The sequence below is a fragment of the Zea mays genome, chromosome 7, assembly GCF_902167145.1.
Source record: "Zea mays cultivar B73 chromosome 7, Zm-B73-REFERENCE-NAM-5.0, whole genome shotgun sequence".
Taxonomy (NCBI): Eukaryota; Viridiplantae; Streptophyta; class Magnoliopsida; order Poales; family Poaceae; genus Zea; species Zea mays.
In genome coordinates, this window is record NC_050102.1 from 30,496,509 (window position 1) to 30,518,062 (window position 21,554).

General features: G+C 38.1%; 1 protein-coding gene across 2 annotated transcripts; it reads left to right on the forward strand.

The window, feature by feature from the left end:
* Nucleotides 1-203: 203 nt before the first annotated feature.
* LOC100384384 (uncharacterized) lies at nt 204-21,398 on the forward strand. Of its 2 annotated transcripts, none has more exons than XM_008653549.4 (10): nt 204-711; nt 14,201-15,862; nt 15,958-16,217; nt 16,349-16,558; nt 17,597-17,815; nt 18,454-19,428; nt 19,516-19,611; nt 19,920-20,018; nt 20,589-20,778; nt 20,880-21,398. In XM_008653549.4, exons 1-10 carry the CDS (start codon nt 573-575, stop codon nt 21,116-21,118), a joined length of 4,089 nt encoding a protein of 1,362 aa, XP_008651771.1. In that variant the 5' UTR covers nt 204-572; the 3' UTR covers nt 21,119-21,398. The 2 variants fall into 2 exon arrangements, with proteins under 2 accessions (XP_008651771.1, XP_020396263.1); XM_020540674.2 differs by lacking the exon at nt 204-711 and adding an exon at nt 13,392-13,700.
* Nucleotides 21,399-21,554: the final 156 nt, after the last annotated feature.

Here is a 21,554-nt window from a genome sequence, read left to right on the forward strand (position 1 = left end):
TGTCTCATACGTACGTAGCACGTACTATGCCCTCTACGCTGCAATTTACAACAACGTACGTACGGCGAAGGTGTACGTATAATAATTCTCGACGTGTACGATTCGATGTCCTTGTTCATTTCCCGGCCGGCCCACATGCATTTTTTGTCCAAGGAAAAAAAGAAAGAAAGAAGAGTGTGATAGGGTGGCGTGACAGATCTATGCATGAGGTAATTGGCGCGCATCGATCGCACGTGCGCTTGCACCGACAAATCGAAGTCGACAGACACCGCGCGCGCGTTTGTATTATTGTTTCTTTATGATCAGAGAGCGGTGGCCCATATCCATCCTCCTCCTATATATGATGATCCTCGCCTCGCCACACCGGCCAACGACGCGCCTGCACTGCACCTGCACTGCACACACGACGCCGACTCCCACACACACACACAACGAGCTAAGCTTATTAGCTTGCAAGCATACGTTGTCGATCTGATCGACGTACTAGCTAGCGCGTAGCCAACAGCTAGCAAGGTCGTCGTCGAGCGCGGCGGCGGCAGGCGGCGGCAGCAGCAGCAGCTCCGTCGTCGTCCATGGCGGCGATTGATCGGGTGGTGTTCGCGTTGAACGGGCAGCGGTACGAGGTGGGCGGAGTGGACCCGTCCACGAGGCTGCTGGAGTTCATCCGCACCCAGACGCCCTTCACAGGCCCCAAGCTCGGCTGCGGCGAAGGTATGGGTGCCAGTATTTTCTACAATGATCATCATCAGTAGTTCAGCTAGCCGGATCTTTTCTCACTCTTTCCTCATCTGCTTCTGTGTGCTTGAGACCAGCTTGAATAAATATACAAAAATATATATTGCAACCGGATTAATCGAACGTCTCATGATGTGGGTGTGGGTTAAGGCCCTATTTATTTATTTGAGCTTATATATATATATATATATATATATATATATATATATATATATATATATATATATATATATATATATATATATATATATATATATATATATATATATGAGCTTTCCCGCGAAAGCAGAAGCCTAAACAAACATCTAGCCTTTTTTTTGGTTCAGCTTACAAACCTCCCTTAATTAAGCTCTTGTAAAAGCAGGTTTATATAGGAAACTGAAAAAGTCTGATTTTATAGTTTTCTATAGCTCGCTAAGTTTACATAACTAATAATATCATCCAAAATCTACTATTACATACCTTCTCACAGAACTAAAAACCTCAGCAACATCTTTTCAAGAAAAAAAAACTTTAAAAGCAGCTATATAGCTTAATCAAACTGGACCAAAATATCAACTTCTCTGGTCCCCTTTAGCAGCTGTTTGTTTTAGCTTTTCTTAAACGAGCTTTTTTTTAGAATACAATTGTAGATAGAATCTGACTATATATAGAGAGAATGTGAGTATTGTGTGGATTACATGCAGAAAAAATATGAATGTGTCTATAGGGTTTAGGATTTTGAATGTGGCGGATTTCTAGTATCGCGACGACTTTATCGATTCTATGTTCATGTTGATTTTAGACGGTTTTTATTAAAGCGGTAAAATGAGCTGAAAAGTTAGACGTTTGGTAGTACTTAACAGTTCTAGTGGCTAGAAGCTAGAAAAAACAACACCTCGTATAACCGTATCAAGCACGGTATTTATGGAGTTTAAAATAAAAGGTAGAAAAAGAGGGCGTTCTAGAGCCCACGTTATCACGGAATCGCTGGTGCCAGCGTCGGGGTTGGATCAGAGCGCAGGTCGACGACGTGCGACCTCCCAACGAATTGAGAAGCGGCGGACTTTTTATAAATAAATAAATATATATATATATATATATATATATTATAGATTTTTGACGTTTTAGTTCCGATGTCGCGTGTAATTGGCATCGTGGACCACAGTGTGCCAGCCAAGCTGAGCTGTTGTGACATCAAAACACCACATGCACCAATAATATGGAGTCCGCGCACGGCAGCCACGTCTTCGTCTTGACATCCATCAACGTCGACAGATTTGCTATGACCACCATGCGTGTGACGACCACAAGCGTGCAACTCACTCGCTCTGTTCCTGGTTTTTGCTATGAGAGCTACCTTAGAAATTTCACAAAAAATGTCTACAATTTTTTTGTTAGAGTTCATTTATTTTTTTTACAGAAGAAAAAAACACATAACGGGAAACAAGGCCCCGCGTTCGAAAGGAAGCTTCAACAAATAAAGTTTATAACGATTCAATATTCGTCTTTTAACATCAATATAAATACGGATACTAATAAGGGCTAGTTTGGGAACCCTATTTTTTCAAAGGATTTTTATTTTTTAAGAGAAATTAGTTTATTTTTCGTTTTGGAAAATAAAAATCTCTTGAAAAAATGGTGTTTCCAAACTAACCCTAAGTGTACAAAATAATACTCTTTTTTATTTATTTATCACGTTTTAGTTTAAAAATAAACAGTATTCAAGACGTCAATTTCCGCTGCATTGATCAGCCGCCGCTGCAGCTGCATCTTTAGTATTTTATATAGTGAGAGAGAGAAAAACGCAGCTGCAGCACGTCCTCTAACTACATCTATATTTTAAATTTATTTTCTATGTTTTTTTACCTGATTCTGGATCCATAATCCAGAAAAATGTAAAATATTTACTTTTTGCTAATTTAACTTTCTACGTAGTTACTAGTAACCAGTTTGTGAGTACTACATGTGTTATGCAACCATGTGATTATATCTCATCAATACGTAATACGACTACATACATGATCTGCTGGATAGTTTTAGAGGTGTGGTTCCTCTGACTAAAGCTTAGTATGTATCACATCAAGTGTTTAGATATAAATTATGAGTATTAAATATAGTGTGACTGTAAAACTAATTACATAGATAAAACTAATTATATACACAATCTGATATGATGAACGTGTCCAATTAAACAGCCATGCCTCGTCGCTCTCGTATTGGATTTCGTTCTGTATATAGCAGCTAGAACTAGACTACTACTAGCTCAGACGTTGGGTCGCGTAACCATCCAAGGCCACAGCATCACGCAACACACGCATGGTCATAGCACGGTTGTTTGTTGACGTTGATATGGATGTGAAGCCGACGATGTGACAAACACCCCCCGAGTGAACTTGGGTGTCTATAGCTCGCGTAAACGGCCTATGAAAATGGCAGGACAACGAAAAGTGCACTCGAACGGTAGCAGTCAATTTGACTCCCATGGCTCTGGCGAAGGATGAGGACGAGTTCAAGAACACCCCGGCCGGCGGCAGCGAGCGACGAGGTCGAGGCCCATCTGGATGTCCCCGCGCCCGTCATTCTCCTATGGACGACGGCGATGCGCGGTGGCCACACTCGATCAGACTGCATATATAAGGTGAAGCAATCGGGGTTGCATTGCATGATTCAATATAATTTTGGTCCTAACAATATTATTTGTTTTACAATATCAAAATAATTACAATTAAAAATAAACGTGCAACCGTGAATAATATGGTGAAATTAATTGTTTTTTGTTGAATTTAAAGGGAAAAAAGAAAGGTGGTAGTTGAGATAAAAATGATATTATATATTTACGGTGGAGCATGCATAGAGAGATAATATATTTACGGTGGAGCATGCATAGTGAAATTAATTGTTTTTTTTGTTGAATTTAAAGGAAAAAATGTGGTAGTTGGTAAAAATGATATTATATATTTATGGTGGAGCATAGAGGGATAATATAGAGGTAAGCACAACGGAAAGAGGTGAATATAGGGGATGGAAACTTAATGACGTGGCGGGATGGTGAGATATAGGACAAGAAATTTAGAGGATACTGTTGAACACAGTCATAAAACTAACGCAATATCGTACATGCTCCCAACCAGAGGCGGAGCGGCTCCTCCTGTATGCATAGGCATGGTGCGACCAGCTGGTGGGCGAGCTGACACTGTCACCGGACAGAACTGAGGGGATGTTTGTTTCAATTTAAAATCGAATTTTCAATGTCAGAATCGGCTTCTTGCAGTTAAATATTTTGCTTTGTCATCCTACTTTTGTGAAAATCGTTTTGATGAAAAACATTCAAATCACGTGAACATAGAACCCCACTGAGTCGTCGCGATAGGATGAATTCATCACTTCCTATATCTTTAACCTTATGAATATCTTTATCTTCATCCGTGCGTAAACCCTACGATAACTAGATTCATTATGATAACTAGATTATTCATGAATATAATCCAGATTATTAGAAAAGTTCATCAGAAAAAACTCTACCAAATAGACACCGTGTTGCTGCCCTTCAATTTACTTCACCCCGATCTGATTGCTTGACAGCGACGATGATGCATCACTCTAGCTTTTTTCCGGGGGTACGGTTGGATAGCTAAGATGCACGCATCGTACGTGCTGTTGACTTGCTGTTTAGTGTTTACGCAGCGGGAGCCACTGAGCCATGCATACACGCATTATTTTTAGCTAGGGCCGGGGGTATATATGGACACGCCACGAAGAAAATACAAGAACAAAGGCCTGCAAACAAAAATCAGTGCAGAATCTTTGCTTTTCTTTTCCAAGTGACGGTTATTATGTATAAATAAATTTATAGCTTTAAATCCGTAGCGAGTTCTGTAGATATAATAATTGTAATTTTGAATCCAGGAATAAAAAAAGAACTCTCAGATAAAATTCTGATTCGCACGAAGATAATTAATAGTTACTTATATATATAGTTAGGTGAAGATACAATTTTGATATACTATGATACAAAGGCATTTAATAAATCACAACCAAACCACCAAATTTGAATTTGTTATATATATAAATATAGTGGTAGAAAAGTTAAAAAATTCATGTTACTCCATCGCATCTTGGAACTAGCTAGCCGCCTGGACATCAGACTGTAACATCAGGCAAGTCACAACCTGCAAAGTACTACGTACGAACTATGGGACTGAAACGTCACACCAGTGAAATTGTCGCATGAAATCTCAGTCATTTTCAGGCATCTGAACTGCAGCAAGAGTGAACAAATAATGGTCAGTAGAGTGAATTGTCCGTTTTTTTTCCAATCAGCTTTTGGATTAAGCTATAATCGACTAATGCAATTCAATATAGTACTAAAGCGCAATAGATGCATGCAGCTAATAAAGCACTATTTGTTTGAGTTTCTAGCTAGACAGTTTCTGAGTATGAAAAACTAAAAGTTCAAGCAAACAACTAAGAGTCTGTTTAGTTGGGCTGTGAGCTGTGAAAAAAGTTATTGTGGACTGTGAGCTGTGAAAAAAAGTTGTTGTGGACTGTGAGCTATTAAAAAGCTAAAACCGTTTGGTAGAAACCACTAAAAGCCGTTAAATGTTCTTCTATATATGTTTTCACAGTTTCATCCAAAAACCACTAAAATCAGGTCTAGAGGTGCTTTTTAATTTTGCACTGCGAGAAAGTCAGCTTTTAAAAAAACTACTTCCTGGATCCAGCCCTTTGGTTTGGCTTTTGGCTTTTAGAGGATAAAAGTCAAAACCAAAAGTCAAACCAAACACACCCTAATAACTTCTGATCTAGCTTCTGGAAAGGCAAAAGCTCTCAAAAGTTGAGTCTATATGATTAGAAGCTGAAAAGCCTATTTTATGTTTTTTTCTGTAGCTTCATTAGTTAGAGGAAGCTAATAACAAATAAGTTCATGAAGCTAAAAATTATCATTGGCTTCTTAGGATCAAAACCCAACAATCAGCTTTTCAAAAAAAGCTCCAAAAACTACAGCTCAATCCGATCGGATTATATAGTTTAACTTATTTTGAACTAACACCTAGCTTAAAATAAGTTAGATTATATAATATGGTCAGATTATAATCTCAAACAAACAATCCCTAAATATAACGAAGACTAAACGCTGAGAAAACCTTTTTAAGCCTAATTAATCTATTATTAGCAAATGTTTTACTATAGCATCACATGTCCGAATCATTAACTAATTAGGTTTGTTAGATTCATCTTATCGTTAAGTTTTAGTTTATATAATTAGTTTTATAACTAAACTATATTTAATAGATCTAACTAATATTAAACATCATCAGATATGATATTGACTAAAGTTTTGTATCCAAACGGGAACTTAGTTTATTTTCAGTAGGCCTGTGCTATTTACAGATTAGAGTTTGAAATAGATAATAAGATATGGAATAGAAAAAAAAAAGTCAGTCGGAGATAGCCTTGCTCCATAGCGCCCACATGAGCCATGCCTCGTCGCTCTCGTATCGGATTTTCGTTCCGTACAGCAGTCAGCAGTTAGAACTAGACTACTAGTGGTAGCTCTGACGTTGGGTCGAGACCACAGGAGGAGCACGCAACCACGCATGGTCAGCACACAGTTGTTTGTTGACGTCGTTGATGGATGCGAAGCCGATCGACGAAGATGTGGCAGGACAACGAAAAGTGCACTGGGGTGAGAGAGATTTTCCTCCGTCACGGGAAGGTCTAATCTCTCCTTCACTAACCAGCAATAATAATTGCGAATTTAATTATTTTTAAGTTTAGTTACCTAATAAAAATGTTGACTATATATGGTACTATAAATATTGTACAATTTTTTAAACCGTAAAAACTGATATATAAAAATCAAATACTTCCGTTCAAATGTAAAAGATAGAGGCGGAATAGATGGAAAAGTAAAGAAACAAGGAAAGAACGAAAGAGAAGAAATTACTTAAAAATAAATAGAAAGTATAAATATGCATGGGAAATGAAAGGAGAAATAGCTGGAAATCAGCCTAACGTACGTGCTCCCCCGGCCCTCCCGTATGGCGTATGCTGTATGCACAGGCACGGAGGGCAGCGAGGCCGGCCGCGACCAGGTGGGCTAACGTCGCTGCCACCTGATGGGATTGAGAGTTGCAGTTGCTACCCTTCACAATTTTTACTTCACCCTGATCTGATTGCTCGACAACGATGCACCACCCCACCCTTGCTTTGATGCTTTCTTCCAGGGGTACGTACGGTTGATGGCACACAAATGCTAAGATGCATGCAACGTGTTGTTGACTCGTTGTTCACGCAGCGGGAGCCATACTCTTAGACTGTGTCTCCGTATGAGACTATACTATATAGATATAACGATGAATAAGCTTATGGAGATAGACTAGCTAACGGCCGGTATAGATCAGACAAGGATCCAAGAAAATACAAACACAAGGGCTTGCAAAAAGTCAGCGCAGAATTTTAGTTTTTTTCTTCCAAGTGACTGTTATTATATATAAATAAAATTATAGCTTTAAATTCGTACCAATTTCTGTAGATATAATACAATTGTAGTTTTTTGAACCCAGGAAAAAGCTCTAATATAAATTTTTTATTTGCACAAAGACAATTAACGATTATTTATATAGTTAAGTGAAGATAAATTTTTTTTATATACTATGATATAAATGCAATTAACAAATCACAACCAAACCACCAATTTTGAGTAGACAGCTTCTCAGTATTAAAAGCCAGAGTTTCAAACAAATCTCTACCTTCTGGTATTTAGTTTCCGAAAATGCAAAAGCTCATAAAAGTTGAGTTTATATGAGAAGCTCAAAAACCTGGTTTTTGTAAAAAAAAAATCCTGTAGCTCCTTGAGATTAGAAGGCTAATATATAGCATTATCAAAAAACCATAATTGGTTTCTTAGAATCAAAAGTCCAATAATAGCATTTTTAGAAAAGCCTCAAAAAGCTGGAGCTCAAAGAAATATCCCTATTATTCCATGCATCTCATAAAAATATTGGGTTGATCAAGTCAAAGATATTGGCATGACCCGCTGGTTTTATACCCATTCCATGCATCTCATAAAAATATATCTATTCCATTCAGCTGATGCACCATTTAAATTCTGGCTAAAGAAAAGTAAATGTCCTATCACTATTCTAAGTGCCTAGCAAGTTTTTAATGACACTTAAACTATCTGATCCTTAAACTTTTCATTGATTCCTTTAAAAACAAACGGTTCATCTCCATCATTAAGGTAGCTTTTGGCTTAGTTTCTAAAAAGACAAAAGCTTATGAAAGCGGACTTTATAATGAGAAGCTCAAACCCCTGGTTTTATGATTTTTTTGGCTTTATAAGTTTAGGAAGCTAATAACATCATTGAAAAGTTATCATTAGCTTTTAGGATTAAAAGCTCAACAACAACTTTTAAAAAAGCTACAAAACAATATTAATATTTATATCTCTAAATAGATCTACTTTATAAATATATTTCATATTTATATAATACGATATTTATTTAGTTTCATGTTTTTTTTCTTTACAGATAGATAGATAGATTCATTTAAAATCAAAATTGTTTGATACAACAGTAAATGGTGACAGTTTGACTCTATATATGTTCAACTGAGGCAGTGCTTCATGCATAGTGTATATATAGAGGACGTAACATACATGATCCACTTTAATGAAGTAGTTGATTCTTGCACACTACTTGATCTTGACATTTAAATTATGGCTAAAGAAAAGTAAATGTCCTATCACTATTCTAAGTGCCTAGCAAGTTTTTAATGACAATTAAACTATCTAATCCTTAAACTTTTCATCGATTCCTTTAAAAACAAACCGTTCATCTCCATCATTAAGGTAGCTTTTGGTTTAGTTTCTAAAAAGACAAAAGCTTATGAAAGCGGACTTTATAATGAGAAGCTCAAACCCCTGGTTTTATGATTTTGTTAGCTTTATAATGAAAAGTTATAATTGGCTTTTAGGATTAAAAGCTCAACAACAGCTTTTTTTAAAAAAAGCTCCAAAACAATATTAATATTTATATCTCTAAATAGATCTACTTTTTAAATATATTTCATATTTATATAGTACGATATTTATTTAGTTTCATGATTTTTTCCTTTACAGATAGATAGATAGATTCATTTAAAATCAAAATTGTTTGATACAACAGCAAATGGTGACATTTTGACTCTATATATATTCAACTGAGTCAGTGCTTAGTGTATATATAGAGGACGTAACATACATGATCCACTTTAATTTGGGATATGATTCGGGTACGTCCATGAAATGATGGGAGATGTGCATGAGCTCTCATAATCTATACCCCTATATAACATACCATTTTAACTTTGTAAAATTCATCCAACCAAATCTCCATCACGCTTAAAACATTCTCTAAATCCACCAAACGAATTACACCCGCAAATAATACACCCTCAAAACCGACATTTCAGATCGCTAGATAACTTTTTAAAGGAAGAGAAAGATAAGTCTGATAGGAGTGATTCAACGACCCAATTGTTACCAAATTATTCTTTTGCACGTGCGCTCAAGCTCGCACGGGTCCAGATTCTATTTTTGTAAGGGCTGATTTAGGGACCTGTATTGGGTCCATGGGGAGGAATCCTCTTGCTATTTAATTTTAAATAGTAAGGAGAATGAATAGCAATAGGATTCCTCTCCCGGCCCATAAACCCCTCTATTTCTTTAATCATCAAACCAGCCCTAAATTTTAGCTGTGTGCTGTTTATGTAACCATAAAAGAGGTGCGGTGGTTCCGCGGATTCTTGACTTCTTGAGCAGGGTCCACCTAATTAATGAAGTAGTTGATTCTTGCACAGTACTTGATCTTGACATTGAGGTTGAGGACCATCTGAGTTTGCGCGCACGTCTCATCCGTTAATTAATTTTTAATTTTCTATTAAATCAACTATGATCTATAAAGTAGAAAGATTTTGACATGTGTAATTATAAAGCTGAGTCTAGAACTACAAAGTTACGAAATGTGTACCAGAAATTAGACACTACAAAGGTTTCGATATGCATGTGATCGTAAGTTCTGAGACTAGGATACAAAGTTTAATTTGATACTTGCTTTAGAGCTTAAAGTATAAAGTGAATCTAGAAGCACAAACTTATGAAATACGCAATACGACTTGGACTAAAATTTGTAATACATAAGGGCTAGCATCTCCAATAGCTCCTAAAATCATATCTCCCGATAAACCAATATAGGGACGTCCCCTTAAAAACATTTGCTCCTAAAAAAAAAGTTCGGACTCCAACAGCTCTCCTTTAATTTCTGCATGCATGTCAAACTAGCTGTGACAGATGAGCCCGGTCGTACTGGAGAGCAGGCTTCGGTGGATTGGGAGAAGCGGTGGCGGCGGAAATATGCGCAGGAGAGGAGTTATTTTCCGCGCGTGGAAAAAAGCGAGCTTTGATTAGGATCTGTTGGAGGAATGTTTTTTTTTAATTTTCCCTATACTGAGGGTTAATATTAGGATTTTTAGTATCTGTTGGATTATAATTTCTGGACCTATCCGAATATACTAGTAAAAGGCTAATGAATTTAGAGTGTAGTTTTTAAATTCAGAATATAAAAGTTTTGAAGCATATTTTATTTGGATCTAATAGGAACATAATATTTGATATTTATAGATAAATTAAACCCTAAGTAAGTAGGTCTAGAAAAACGAGAAATAAAAAAACATGTGATCGACTGATGGACCCACATCCATGACCGCCACACACGGATGATGAGTGGATCAGTGGATGACGAAAATGATGACAAATTGTGTGCTAGCTGCTAATCGGTCCCTACCCACGTGCGCCTATTAACCTGCAACTGTTGGCAACGGGAGGAGAAGGACAGATAATAAAAAAGGGACGCTGGTGCTGTCGTTTGAGGCTGGTTTGGATTTTCTATAGACTACAGCCGTAGCAGTTCATGTGACTTTAATCTAAAGTGAACAGCTTCTAAACAAGAATTTTTTTCCAAGTCACACCTTAACATTTCATCATGTATATTAATAGTCCAAAGCGTAGTTGGTTGATGTGGGCTAACTAGTTTTTCATGCAGCATTTTTTGACAACGTGTAATTATAGCCGGCTAACTAACTAGTTTTTTTTTATAAGCAGCATTTTCTGACAGAAACTGTAAACTTTCTTGGTCCATATTTTACATGGATTTGGATTTAAAGACATTAAAACTTTGGATTTTAACCGTTTATTTACATGCCTCGATGTTGTTATCATCGAGAATTTTTTTTTCACGTACCAATGTACGATCGTGTGGTGGGTGACCATAAATAGATTATGGATAGACATGGATATGCCGTATGGGTATGAGATACAAAATATCTTGTGGTTGCTTGAATATCAAATTCAATTATTCAACTATCTTCGGAGAGGGCGATTGGGCTACAGTAGCGTATCGTGGACCAAAGGCATGCAGTTAGGGGTGATAATGAATTATGATCCAAATGCCTCGTCACAATTTATTCGAGTCCTTAATAAATTATAATTCAAAAATAAATAAAAATAGAGCCCGATTCTAATCTGGTCTTTAGATTTTATAGTGTAAAATTTAGATCATATTACCACCTCTACGTGACAATAGTAGCTATTTTCCTTTTCTTTTTTATTTTAGGGACGGTGCATGAGAGTCACATATGTCACACAACTATAAGAAAATGCCTTTCTAGCTAGCCTAGGCTTTCTAGTGACACTGTTAGGCTCTACAATCGTATCTGAAAACAGAATTGTATAAGTGGTTGGCAACTGCCTCCGTTCTGCAACAAAATTAAATTCTTATCTTTTTGAAACATAGTCAGATAAAGGGAAATTTTATATCGAAATTGCAGTACTCAAAGTGATATCTATTTTTATAGTTGGGTTTTTCGTTTGAAACCATTTAAACTTTTTAAAATGACTAAACCAAAGTTATATTAGTCGAAGAGATATGAAACCGAAGTTATATTACTCGAAGAGATTGACACTCTGTAGTTGGAAGCATTTAGAGCCCATAAATCATGCTTTGTTTTTTTAGAATTTAAAATGCAATTTGTTTTTTTTTCTAATGACATCAGATCAAGAAATGCTCTAAATTTAAGTAGTAACACTCAAAGATATGTACAACTTTATAGTTTATTATCATTCACTTAAAATCATTTGGGGCCCAAAAATTCCTTTTGTATATATAGTTTATTTTTAAAAAAATCAAATGACATCGAATAGTGAAACAATCTAACCTAAACCTAAAAGGTGTAGTATTCTGTGGCAACTGAGATTTTATAGTTGACTAAATTTTCATTTAAAATCATTTGGAGCACATAAATATATTTTAAGTTTTTAGATTTGGTAATGTATTTGTTTGATATTTTTTTCAAATGAGCGGATGGATAAACCACCTAAACTAAAGCTAGAGCACTAGTACAAAAAGGCTCAAAGCCTGCGGGGACGATATATTTTTACAGGCGGTTTCGGTTATCCACCAACTGTGTTATTTCTAGTGGCGGTTCCTTAAGAAAACCGCCACTAGAAATCGTATTTCTACTGGCGGTTCCTTAAGAAAACCGCCAGTAGAAATCCATGATTTGTAGTGGCGGTTTTCTTAAGGAACCGCCACTAGAAATACGATTTCTAGTGGCGGTTTTCTTAAGGAACCGCCACTAGAAATCATTTTTATCCTTAATTTTTCGAGTTTTTCAAACGGCCTCGTATGACAAAACCACCAAAATAAAAGTTGTAGATCTCTAAAAGTTATGAAACTTTGTAGTTGACAACTTTTTTGTTTGAACTCATTTCGGTTCTCAAAAATTGAATCTAAGTATGTCAAATTTAAAATTCAAATTTTGCAAACTACCTCAGATGAAAAAAGTGTCAAAATAAAAGTTGTAGAACTTCAAAAGTTATTTATCTTTGTAGTTGACAATTTTTTTATTTGAATTCGTTTAGGGTCTCAAATAAGCAATTTACACTCAAATGGTTGTAATATGTGGAGAAAACAACTACAAACTAGACACAAGACATGTCATAGACGGAGTGGTAGGGGAGAGTACGCGCGAGGGTGAGGTCGACGGTTCGAATACTAACAACCGCGTAGTGCGCGAAAAATGTCGCGACTTGCGACTTCGACGGAGACGGGTGGGGTGGGCCTAATAAAAATAAATTTTTTAACTATTTTTAAAATATGTTTTATGTTTCCTGGAAACGATTTGCACTGGCGGTTTTATTACGTCGACCGCCAGTGAAAATCGATTTTCACTGGCGGTCCTCAGTTACCCGCCTGTAAAAATGATGATTTCTACTGGCCCCTAGCACTGGTGGTTACGAAAAACGCCACTATAAATAGGTTTACAACCGCCACTATAGAACTTCTCTGTACTAGTGGAGTACTCGAAGAGGTTTATTTTTTCATTTAGATTACTTTATTGTGTCAACCACTAGTTTAAAGTGATCAAAAGAAGAGATAACCCATACTCTTTCTATCCCACTCCTTATTTCAAAAACATTATGTAATAAATGTAGTAAAAAAATATTAAAATAGAGTTTTACATGGCTTACATGCTGTTTCAAGCACGACCTAAGACCGAGTTGTGAGTTTGAAGACCGTTTATGCATTTATGTTTAACTGGAATAGTATAATAAGGTTTGTAAAGAAGATTTGGCTGGACTTGAGCCAAATGACCAATTCGCACAAACACAACGCTTTGATGCTTTTCGTCGAATAGCTTCCAGTCAGTCAGTCTCCAGTCTAGCCGTCGACGCATGCAGAGACCACCATGCATGTGCCTTGCTTCGCCGATGCGCGGCGGCAAGGGACTTCCCTATCCATGGCGAACGAGTTGGGTCGCCGCAGAATGCTGCCTCGATATGAGCTCACTTCGGACAGAATAGGCGGTAGAGATGCCGCCAGCATCGAGCTCCTTCAGTGCGTTCGGTCTTGGTGGTGCACTTTGCATCCATCAGTGACACCAGGGTAACGAAACAATGTTCTGTTTGTTCTACGTAGCGCGACTTCAGATTCGAGTTAGGTTTACTTTTCTTGATATATAGATAGGGATTTTTCGATCCAGTAAACTTGGGAGGGAGTTGAATCTAGAGAGCGGACTATCTGCCTAGTTAATGTGATATTGCAGGTATTCAGAAGTTGTTTGGCAAGGCTCTTAAAAGTTCATGATAAGGCCACTAAAATACTATTTCAAAAGTATCTTATGAAAACAAAACATGTAGATATTTGTACCCGCATGAGAGATTGACGGCAGTCCTTAAAATTGTAAGATTTGTAAATTGAATTAGTTTGTTATATCTAAATCACCAACTATGGTTTAAATTCAGGTTTGGAATAGAGAATCTTTACCAGACAAATGAAATCCCAACATATTTTAGTCAGTTAGATTCAAATCTTTCAGTCAGCCTATTCTTGCACATCTTTGTGGTATATTTAGTATGACTTGTTTTCACTAATTGGTATCGCAGGTGGTTGTGGGGCTTGTGTTGTCCTTATAGCAAAATATAACCCAAAGACGGATGAAGTGACTGAATTTACAGCAAGTTCATGCCTGACACTTCTTTACACTATAAATTTCTGTTCGGTTATCACTACTGAGGGTCTGGGTGATAGCCAATATGGCTTTCATGCTGTTCAGGAAAGGATGTCTGGGTTTCATGCCTCTCAGTGTGGCTTCTGCACTCCTGGAATGTGCATGTCTATTTTCACTTCCCTTATCAAAGCTGACAAATCCAAGAGGCCTGAACCACCAAAGGGCTTCTCAAAACTAAAAGTATCAGAAGCAGGAAAGGCTTTCTCTGGCAACTTGTGCAGATGCACTGGTTATCGTCCAATTGTTGATGCCTGCAAAAGTTTTGCATCAGATGTTGACTTGGAGGATTTGGGCCTTAATATATTCTGGAAGAAAGGTGATAGGAACCCAGATGTTAGTGAATTGCCAAGTTACACCCTTGGTGGTGGAGTCTGCACCTTCCCAGACTTTCTAAAAACTGAGTTAAAATCCTCGCTTGATCATCTGAATAATCCTTGTATTGCAGCCTCCGGGGAGGGTTGGTATCATCCGAAAAGTATCAAAGAATATTACGAGTTAATAAATTCTTGTTTATTTAGTGACTCAGTCAAAGTGGTTGTTGGAAATACTAGCAGTGGTGTACCTGGATACAAGGATCAAGACATCTACAGTAAGTATATTGACATAGGAGGCATTCCAGAACTTTCAAATATTGTAAGGATGGGGTCTGGAATTGAAATTGGAGTAGCTACATCAATCTCTAGGACCATTGAGATACTTGAGGAAGAATGTGAATCTATATCCTCTCCAAACGGAAGTGTAGTTTTCAGAAAACTTGCGAACCACATGAGCAAAGTTGCTACACCTTTTGTTCGTAACACGGCTAGTATTGGAGGAAACATAGTTTTGGCACAAAAATTCCCATTTCCATCGGACATTGCAACCATACTCCTTGGTGCTGGTGCAACTGTTTGTCTTCAGGTTGTTGCAGAACGGAGACAAATTACTTTGGAAGAGTTCCTAGAGCAGCCTCCTATAGATGCTACTACTTTACTCCTGAGCATATTTATTCCAAATTGGATTTCAGATTCCGGGGCAAATATAAGTTTGCTATTTGAAACTTACAGAGCAGCGCCTCGTCCTCTTGGCAATGCTGTTTCATATGTAAATTGTGCTTTCCTGGGACATGCTTCTTTGGATGAACAATCAGATACTCTTGTATTGAGTAATCTGCGGTTGGCTTTTGGTGCATATGGAACAGAACATGCTATTAGAGCAACGAGGGTGGAGGAATTCCTTACTGGTAAATCACTCACTGCATCAGTTGTACTTGGTGCAATTCAATTACTTAGAGAAACGGTTGTACCAATGGAGGGAACATCACATCCTGAATATAGAGTCAGTGCAGCTGTTGGATTTCTCTTTAGTTTCCTATCTCCATTTTCTAAATGCATCCCAGAGCCTGGAAAGTCTCTGGCCAGCAGTTCTACTGATTCAGCAGATACAGATGATGTTCGTAATCTGCCATTATCAACACGTCGAGAAACATTTTCTAGTGACGAATATAAACCAGTTGGTGAACCAATTAAGAAGTATGGTGTTGAACTTCAAGCATCTGGTCTGTGGTTACATTACAGTTTTTAGTATTGTTATCATCATATTCTCCTAATCTTTCTGCAGAGCAAGATTTTAATTTTCTATTGTGTAATACAGGGGAGGCAGTATATGTGGATGATATTCCTGCTCCAAAGAATTGCCTCTATGGAGAATTTATTTACAGCACACAACCCCTTGCTTATGTCAAAAGTATAAAATTCAAATCCTCTTTAGCATCAGAGAAGATCATCTCTTTTGTTTCCGCAAAGGATATTCCAAGTGGAGGACTAAATATTGGATCATCCTCTACGTTTGGTGACGAACCACTATTTGGTGATCCAATTGCTGAGTATGCTGGTCAAGCTCTTGGCATTGTGGTACTTGCCCTTTCATGTTTGTAGTATAACAACTCACAGGAATTTTGTTCTCTTAAAAATCTCTTTGATAAAAGACAATCATGAATATTAATGACCATATCAGTATTGCTAAATCATTACCTCTTCCTCAGATTGCAGAAACACAAAGGTATGCTGACATGGCAGCCAAGCAGGTTGTTATTGAATATGACACAGAAGATTTGAGCCCACCGATCATAACTGTGGAGCAAGCAGTGGAAAAAAGTAGCTATTTTGATGTTCCCCCAGAATTCTATCCTAAAGAAGTTGGTGATGTTTCCAAGGGCATGGCAGAAGCTGATCACAAGATCCCATCAACAGAAGTATTTTAGTTCAACAACTTTCCAGACTTGTTAATAATTTAATTTCACTTGCATCATAAAATAGGACAGACCCCAGTACTGGAGGCTCTCACATAATAATGAAGGAAAATTAAAGCACACAGTTCTATGTGCTCCAAAATTTTGATTTTTCATCCTGTGCAAAGTCTGCTTTGAACTATACTTGCATACTATTGCATTAATGCATCAATAGACAAAGAAATCTTATACATTTGAGAAGCCAAAAGCTGAGATAATCCGTCTGAGTTGACAACTATCTAAACCAATACTTCTGAAAGTTCGGATTACTGAGTCACTTTTGTAATGGTTACTTCAAAGTAATTGCTAACAGTATAGCTACTTCTAAGTAACAATTACTAATTGTAATTCTCCGTTTTTTAGGTGATCCAGGTGTAGAACAGTACTTGTGTTAGATTAACAACCAATTTTCATAGAATATGTACTACTCGCAATCTCATGAAATTGATCTGCACACTAGAGTCGCAATGCTTGTACAGTAGTGCACGCCACCAACCAAACTACTGAAGTTATTTCCTGTTTGATGATTTAAATCTTTTGAGTCTTGATATGCGACTTCAGCCATTACTTCAACTTTATGTAACATCATGTCACTAGGATTTAGCAATAGTGTAGTGTTGGTAACTATTTTTAATGTCACATATTTTTTCTCTGAAAGGGAAGCAAAAGTTTTGCCGCTAGTTTATTAGGAAGAGAAAATAAAAACAAGTGTAAGCCCAGTTCTTTGAGTGGAAACTGGGTCCAGAAATCACATGCCTAATGACACATTTAGTGACTCATTTTTTTTGTATATTCAGTTTTTACTTGAAATATATAAATGTTGAAAAAAAATGGGATGCTTCACATATATAATGAAGCGTCAATTATGGTGGAAGTTTTAAAATATAGAAGTTTGAAATTGCATAGTAAAGACCCATCAATGTACTTTTCACTAGTACCTATCCTACTTCCCTTTTCATGGAAGCTAAGAGAAGATATCTTATGTAGTTTTGATGACTGCAGGTAAAACTTGCCTCAGAGTACTACTTCTACATGGAAACACAGACAGCACTAGCAGTTCCAGATGAAGATAACACTTTGGTAGTCTACAGTTCGTCACAGTACCCTGAACTTGCACAAAGTGTCATAGCAAGGTGCTTAGGTATTCCATTCAGCAACGTGCGTGTCATTACAAGAAGGGTTGGAGGAGGCTTCGGTGGAAAGGCATTCAGATCATTCCAAGTGAGAATAAACAAAGCTAGACCATAATACCCAAAATCTTCCATTTCATAAAATTAATTATTTTTAATATGAATTCTTTACCCTGGAGTATAATTTATTGTACTTTTGTACCTTTTTTTTAACTTGCGATGAGGTCTTTCCATGTTTAGACCTGGACTAGTGTCAATTTTTTTAATTCCTTATTATTCTTCAGTTAAGAGCTCTGTCCTTGGAAGTGCAAACTGAAAAAGGACATCCAAAGTTTACATTTATAGTACAGATGAGAAAGAAAATGTTATTCTGTTTTTTATAGATACGGCTTTAAATTTTGAGAAATTTGCAGTATGATGTTTGGTTATGTAGGAATCATGTTTTCTGAGGAAAGTCATTTAGGCCTAATGGACAATAAATCCATCTAACCATGTGCTTTTCCACCATGAAAATGCATCTAACCATGACTTTTATTTGGGCTTTGCAATAGAAAGACCCTTTGTAAGACCTCTAGCAACTATTTTAGACTTAATCTACTTAAGTTGACATATTTGGTATTTCCATCTCTGTGGTGATTGCATATGACAATCTGCTAACAGTATCATGAAACCATAAAGACCCAGTATACATCACTATCTGTTTCTTACATATGGTAAATGCTTGTGCAGGTTGCAACGGCAGCTGCACTTTGTGCGTACAAGTTACGGCGTCCTGTTCGAATGTACCTTAATCGCAACACCGATATGGTCATGGTTGGTGGTAGGCACCCAGTGAAAGCTCATTATACTGTCGGATTCAAGAACGATGGGAACGTTACGGCCTTGCATCTAGATTTATTGATTAACGCTGGGATATCTCCAGATGCGAGCCCCATAATACCAGGCACTATTATATCTAGTGTGAAGAAGTACAACTGGGGCGCTCTGTCATTTGACATCAAGCTCTGCAGAACGAACAACTCATCTAAATCCGTAATGCGTGCTCCTGGAGATACACAAGGCTCTCTAATCGCAGATGCTGTAATCGAGCATGTGGCGTCTGTCCTGTCACTGGATGCCAACAGCGTGAGGGAAAAGAATTTCCACACCTACGGTACTCTTCAGTCGTTCTACCCTGACAGCGCGGGCGAAGCTTCTACGTACACGTTGCATTCTATTTTTGATAGGCTGGTCTCAACTTCAAGCTACCTGGATCGAGCCGAATCCATAAAGGAGTTCAACAGCAACAGCAAGTGGCGGAAACGGGGCATCTCTTGCGTGCCCCTCATTTTCAAAGTGGAGCCAAGGGCGGCCCCAGGAAGGGTTTCCGTGCTCAAGGACGGCTCCGTAGTGGTGGAGGTTGGAGGAATCGAAATCGGGCAAGGTCTGTGGACCAAAGTGCAGCAGATGACCGCCTTCGCTCTGGGAAGACTGTGGCCCGATGCTGATGGCGGCGGCGAATGTCTTCTTGGGAGAGTGCGCGTTCTACAGGCTGACACCTTGAACTTGGTACAAGGTGGACTCACTGCTGGCAGCACCGCTTCTGAATCTAGCTGCGCAGCGACCCTCCAGGCATGCAATACGCTGTACGATAGGTTAAAGCTAGTCTTGGACAGGCTGCAGCAGCGATCAGAGAATGTCTCGTGGGATACCTTGGTTTCGCAGGCAAGCTTATCCTCCTCTCTAGTTCGTTCTCATCGCTTGCTATTTCCAGCGATCAGAAAAATGTCCTGTGGTGTTTCCATGATGCAGGCCTATGAAGACGATGTCGATTTGTCCGCGAGTGCGTACTGGGTACCTGGTCAAGCTTCTAACAAGTACCTTAACTACGGAGCTGGTATAAGCGAGGTGTGCGTCGAAATCCTCAAGACTAGTTTGATTACAACAGGCCGTTTGATTACAACAGGCCGGGGCAGCTAAGGGGGTGTTTGGTTTCTAGGGACTAATTTTTAGTCCCTACATTTTATTCCACTTTAGTTACAAAATTATCAAATATAGAAACTAAAACTTTATTTTAGTTTCTATATTTGTCAATTTATATACTAAAATGGAACAAAATGAAGGGACTAAACATTAGTCCCTAGAAACCAAACACCCCCTAAGTCATGTTTGGATGTCTTATAGGCGGATTGCTATTTCTATTCGAAATCGTGCAGGTGGAGATTGATCTTCTTACGGGAGCAATCACTATAATAAGGGGCGATCTTGTGTACGACTGTGGGAAGAGCTTGAACCCTGCAGTGGACTTAGGACAGGTTTGCTGTCGATCCTTTTATGCTTCATGCCTTAACCAATTTTAATTCTGAATGTAGTTCGTTCATTGATTTATAGAGTATATACCATGGTTTTGGACTGGATGAGGGTAATATAATTTGAGTACATGAGAAATATGAAGCGCATTTTTCTGTTAATTGTTTGATCTGTATTAGAGAGTTAACTTGTTGGGTGGCATTTTCAAATGAAAATGGGTTGACTGCTGGGAGTTTAATTTTATATCTGCAAACATTCAATCCATTGCAGGTATACTTTTGAAATGCTGCATGTTTCTTTTTTTGTCCTCGAACTGCATATGTTTAAAGAGAAATAATAGACCCTTACAACACAAGCCCCTTAAAAAAACGATCACCTGATACAAAATGACTGTATGCTTTCATATTTTGCAACATTCAGTCTTGGCGACGTTTGCAAACAATGTATCTCTTGTCAAGAGCTTACTCTGCCTTGTTGTGCTCCATACCGGTCTCTTGAACAAAATGAGTACAGCTAAATACTGGCACGGGTTTCGCAACATAGCTAGTGCCTTATCCATGGAATCTATGTTGCAGATCGAAGGCTCGTTTGTACAGGGAATCGGTTTCTTCGTATACGAAGAGTACACCACGAACAGCGACGGCCTGATGATCAGCAACAGCACGTGGGACTACAAGATCCCAAGCGTGGACATCATCCCGAGGCAGTTCAACGCCGAGGTGCTGAACACCGGATACCACAAGAACCGTGTGCTCTCTTCAAAAGGTAGTTTCTTTCCCCCATTGCAGTGCAGGTTGAAACAGGCGGGGCTTGGTAATGGTAGGTAGATACTGATCATCAGTCTGTGTGCTGTGTTTCTGCCACAGCTTCCGGTGAACCTGCCTTGGTCCTTGCCTCGTCCGTCCACTGCGCGCTGCGGGAAGCCATCCGAGCGGCGAGGGTGGAGTTTGCGGACAGCACCGTGTCATCTGGACACTCGCCGCTGGAGTTCCAGATGGGTGTCCCTGCACCGATGACACTGGTGAAAGAACTCTGCGGTCTAGATATTGTGGACAGGTACTTGGAAGGTCTGTCTACCTGTGAACGTGCGGCTGGTGGGGCGTAGTCTTCTTCTAATCTAAACTCATGTTATCTCATACAAGGGAGTGGTATCAGCCTATTGTTTGCTTGTTTGTACGTGTATATACAATAAAACGTGCTCGCGGCGTGGTGGTGTGTGTGTCATTGTGTGTGTGAGTGTGAGCACAATATCTATCTGAATGCTGTCAACCATGTGTCCTTATTAAAACTGCTGGAGTGGTCATGTTTCAGTAATCTATTGTTACTACTTATTGGCCTCGTGCGTCTCTACGCACATCTAAAACTTAAACGTAATAATTTCTATTCTTTCTTTTCTATATATTCTTTCTTTTATATTATATATATATATATATATATATATATATATATATATATATATATATATATATATATATATATATATATATATATATATATATATATATATATATAGAGGGCAGGTATAACGGGAGCCCTGGGCT

Excerpts from the sequence above, each read along its gene's own strand:
- LOC100384384 (XM_008653549.4), top strand. The coding sequence starts at position 573 with ATGGCGGCGATTGATCGGGTGGTGTTCGCGTTGAACGGGCAGCGGTAC. Across the intron at positions 16,218-16,348 it reads GTCAAGCTCTTGGCATTGTG|ATTGCAGAAACACAAAGGTA; the intron begins GTACTTGCCCTT and ends CCTCTTCCTCAG. Across the intron at positions 20,779-20,879 it reads CCGTGTGCTCTCTTCAAAAG|CTTCCGGTGAACCTGCCTTG; the intron begins GTAGTTTCTTTC and ends TTTCTGCCACAG.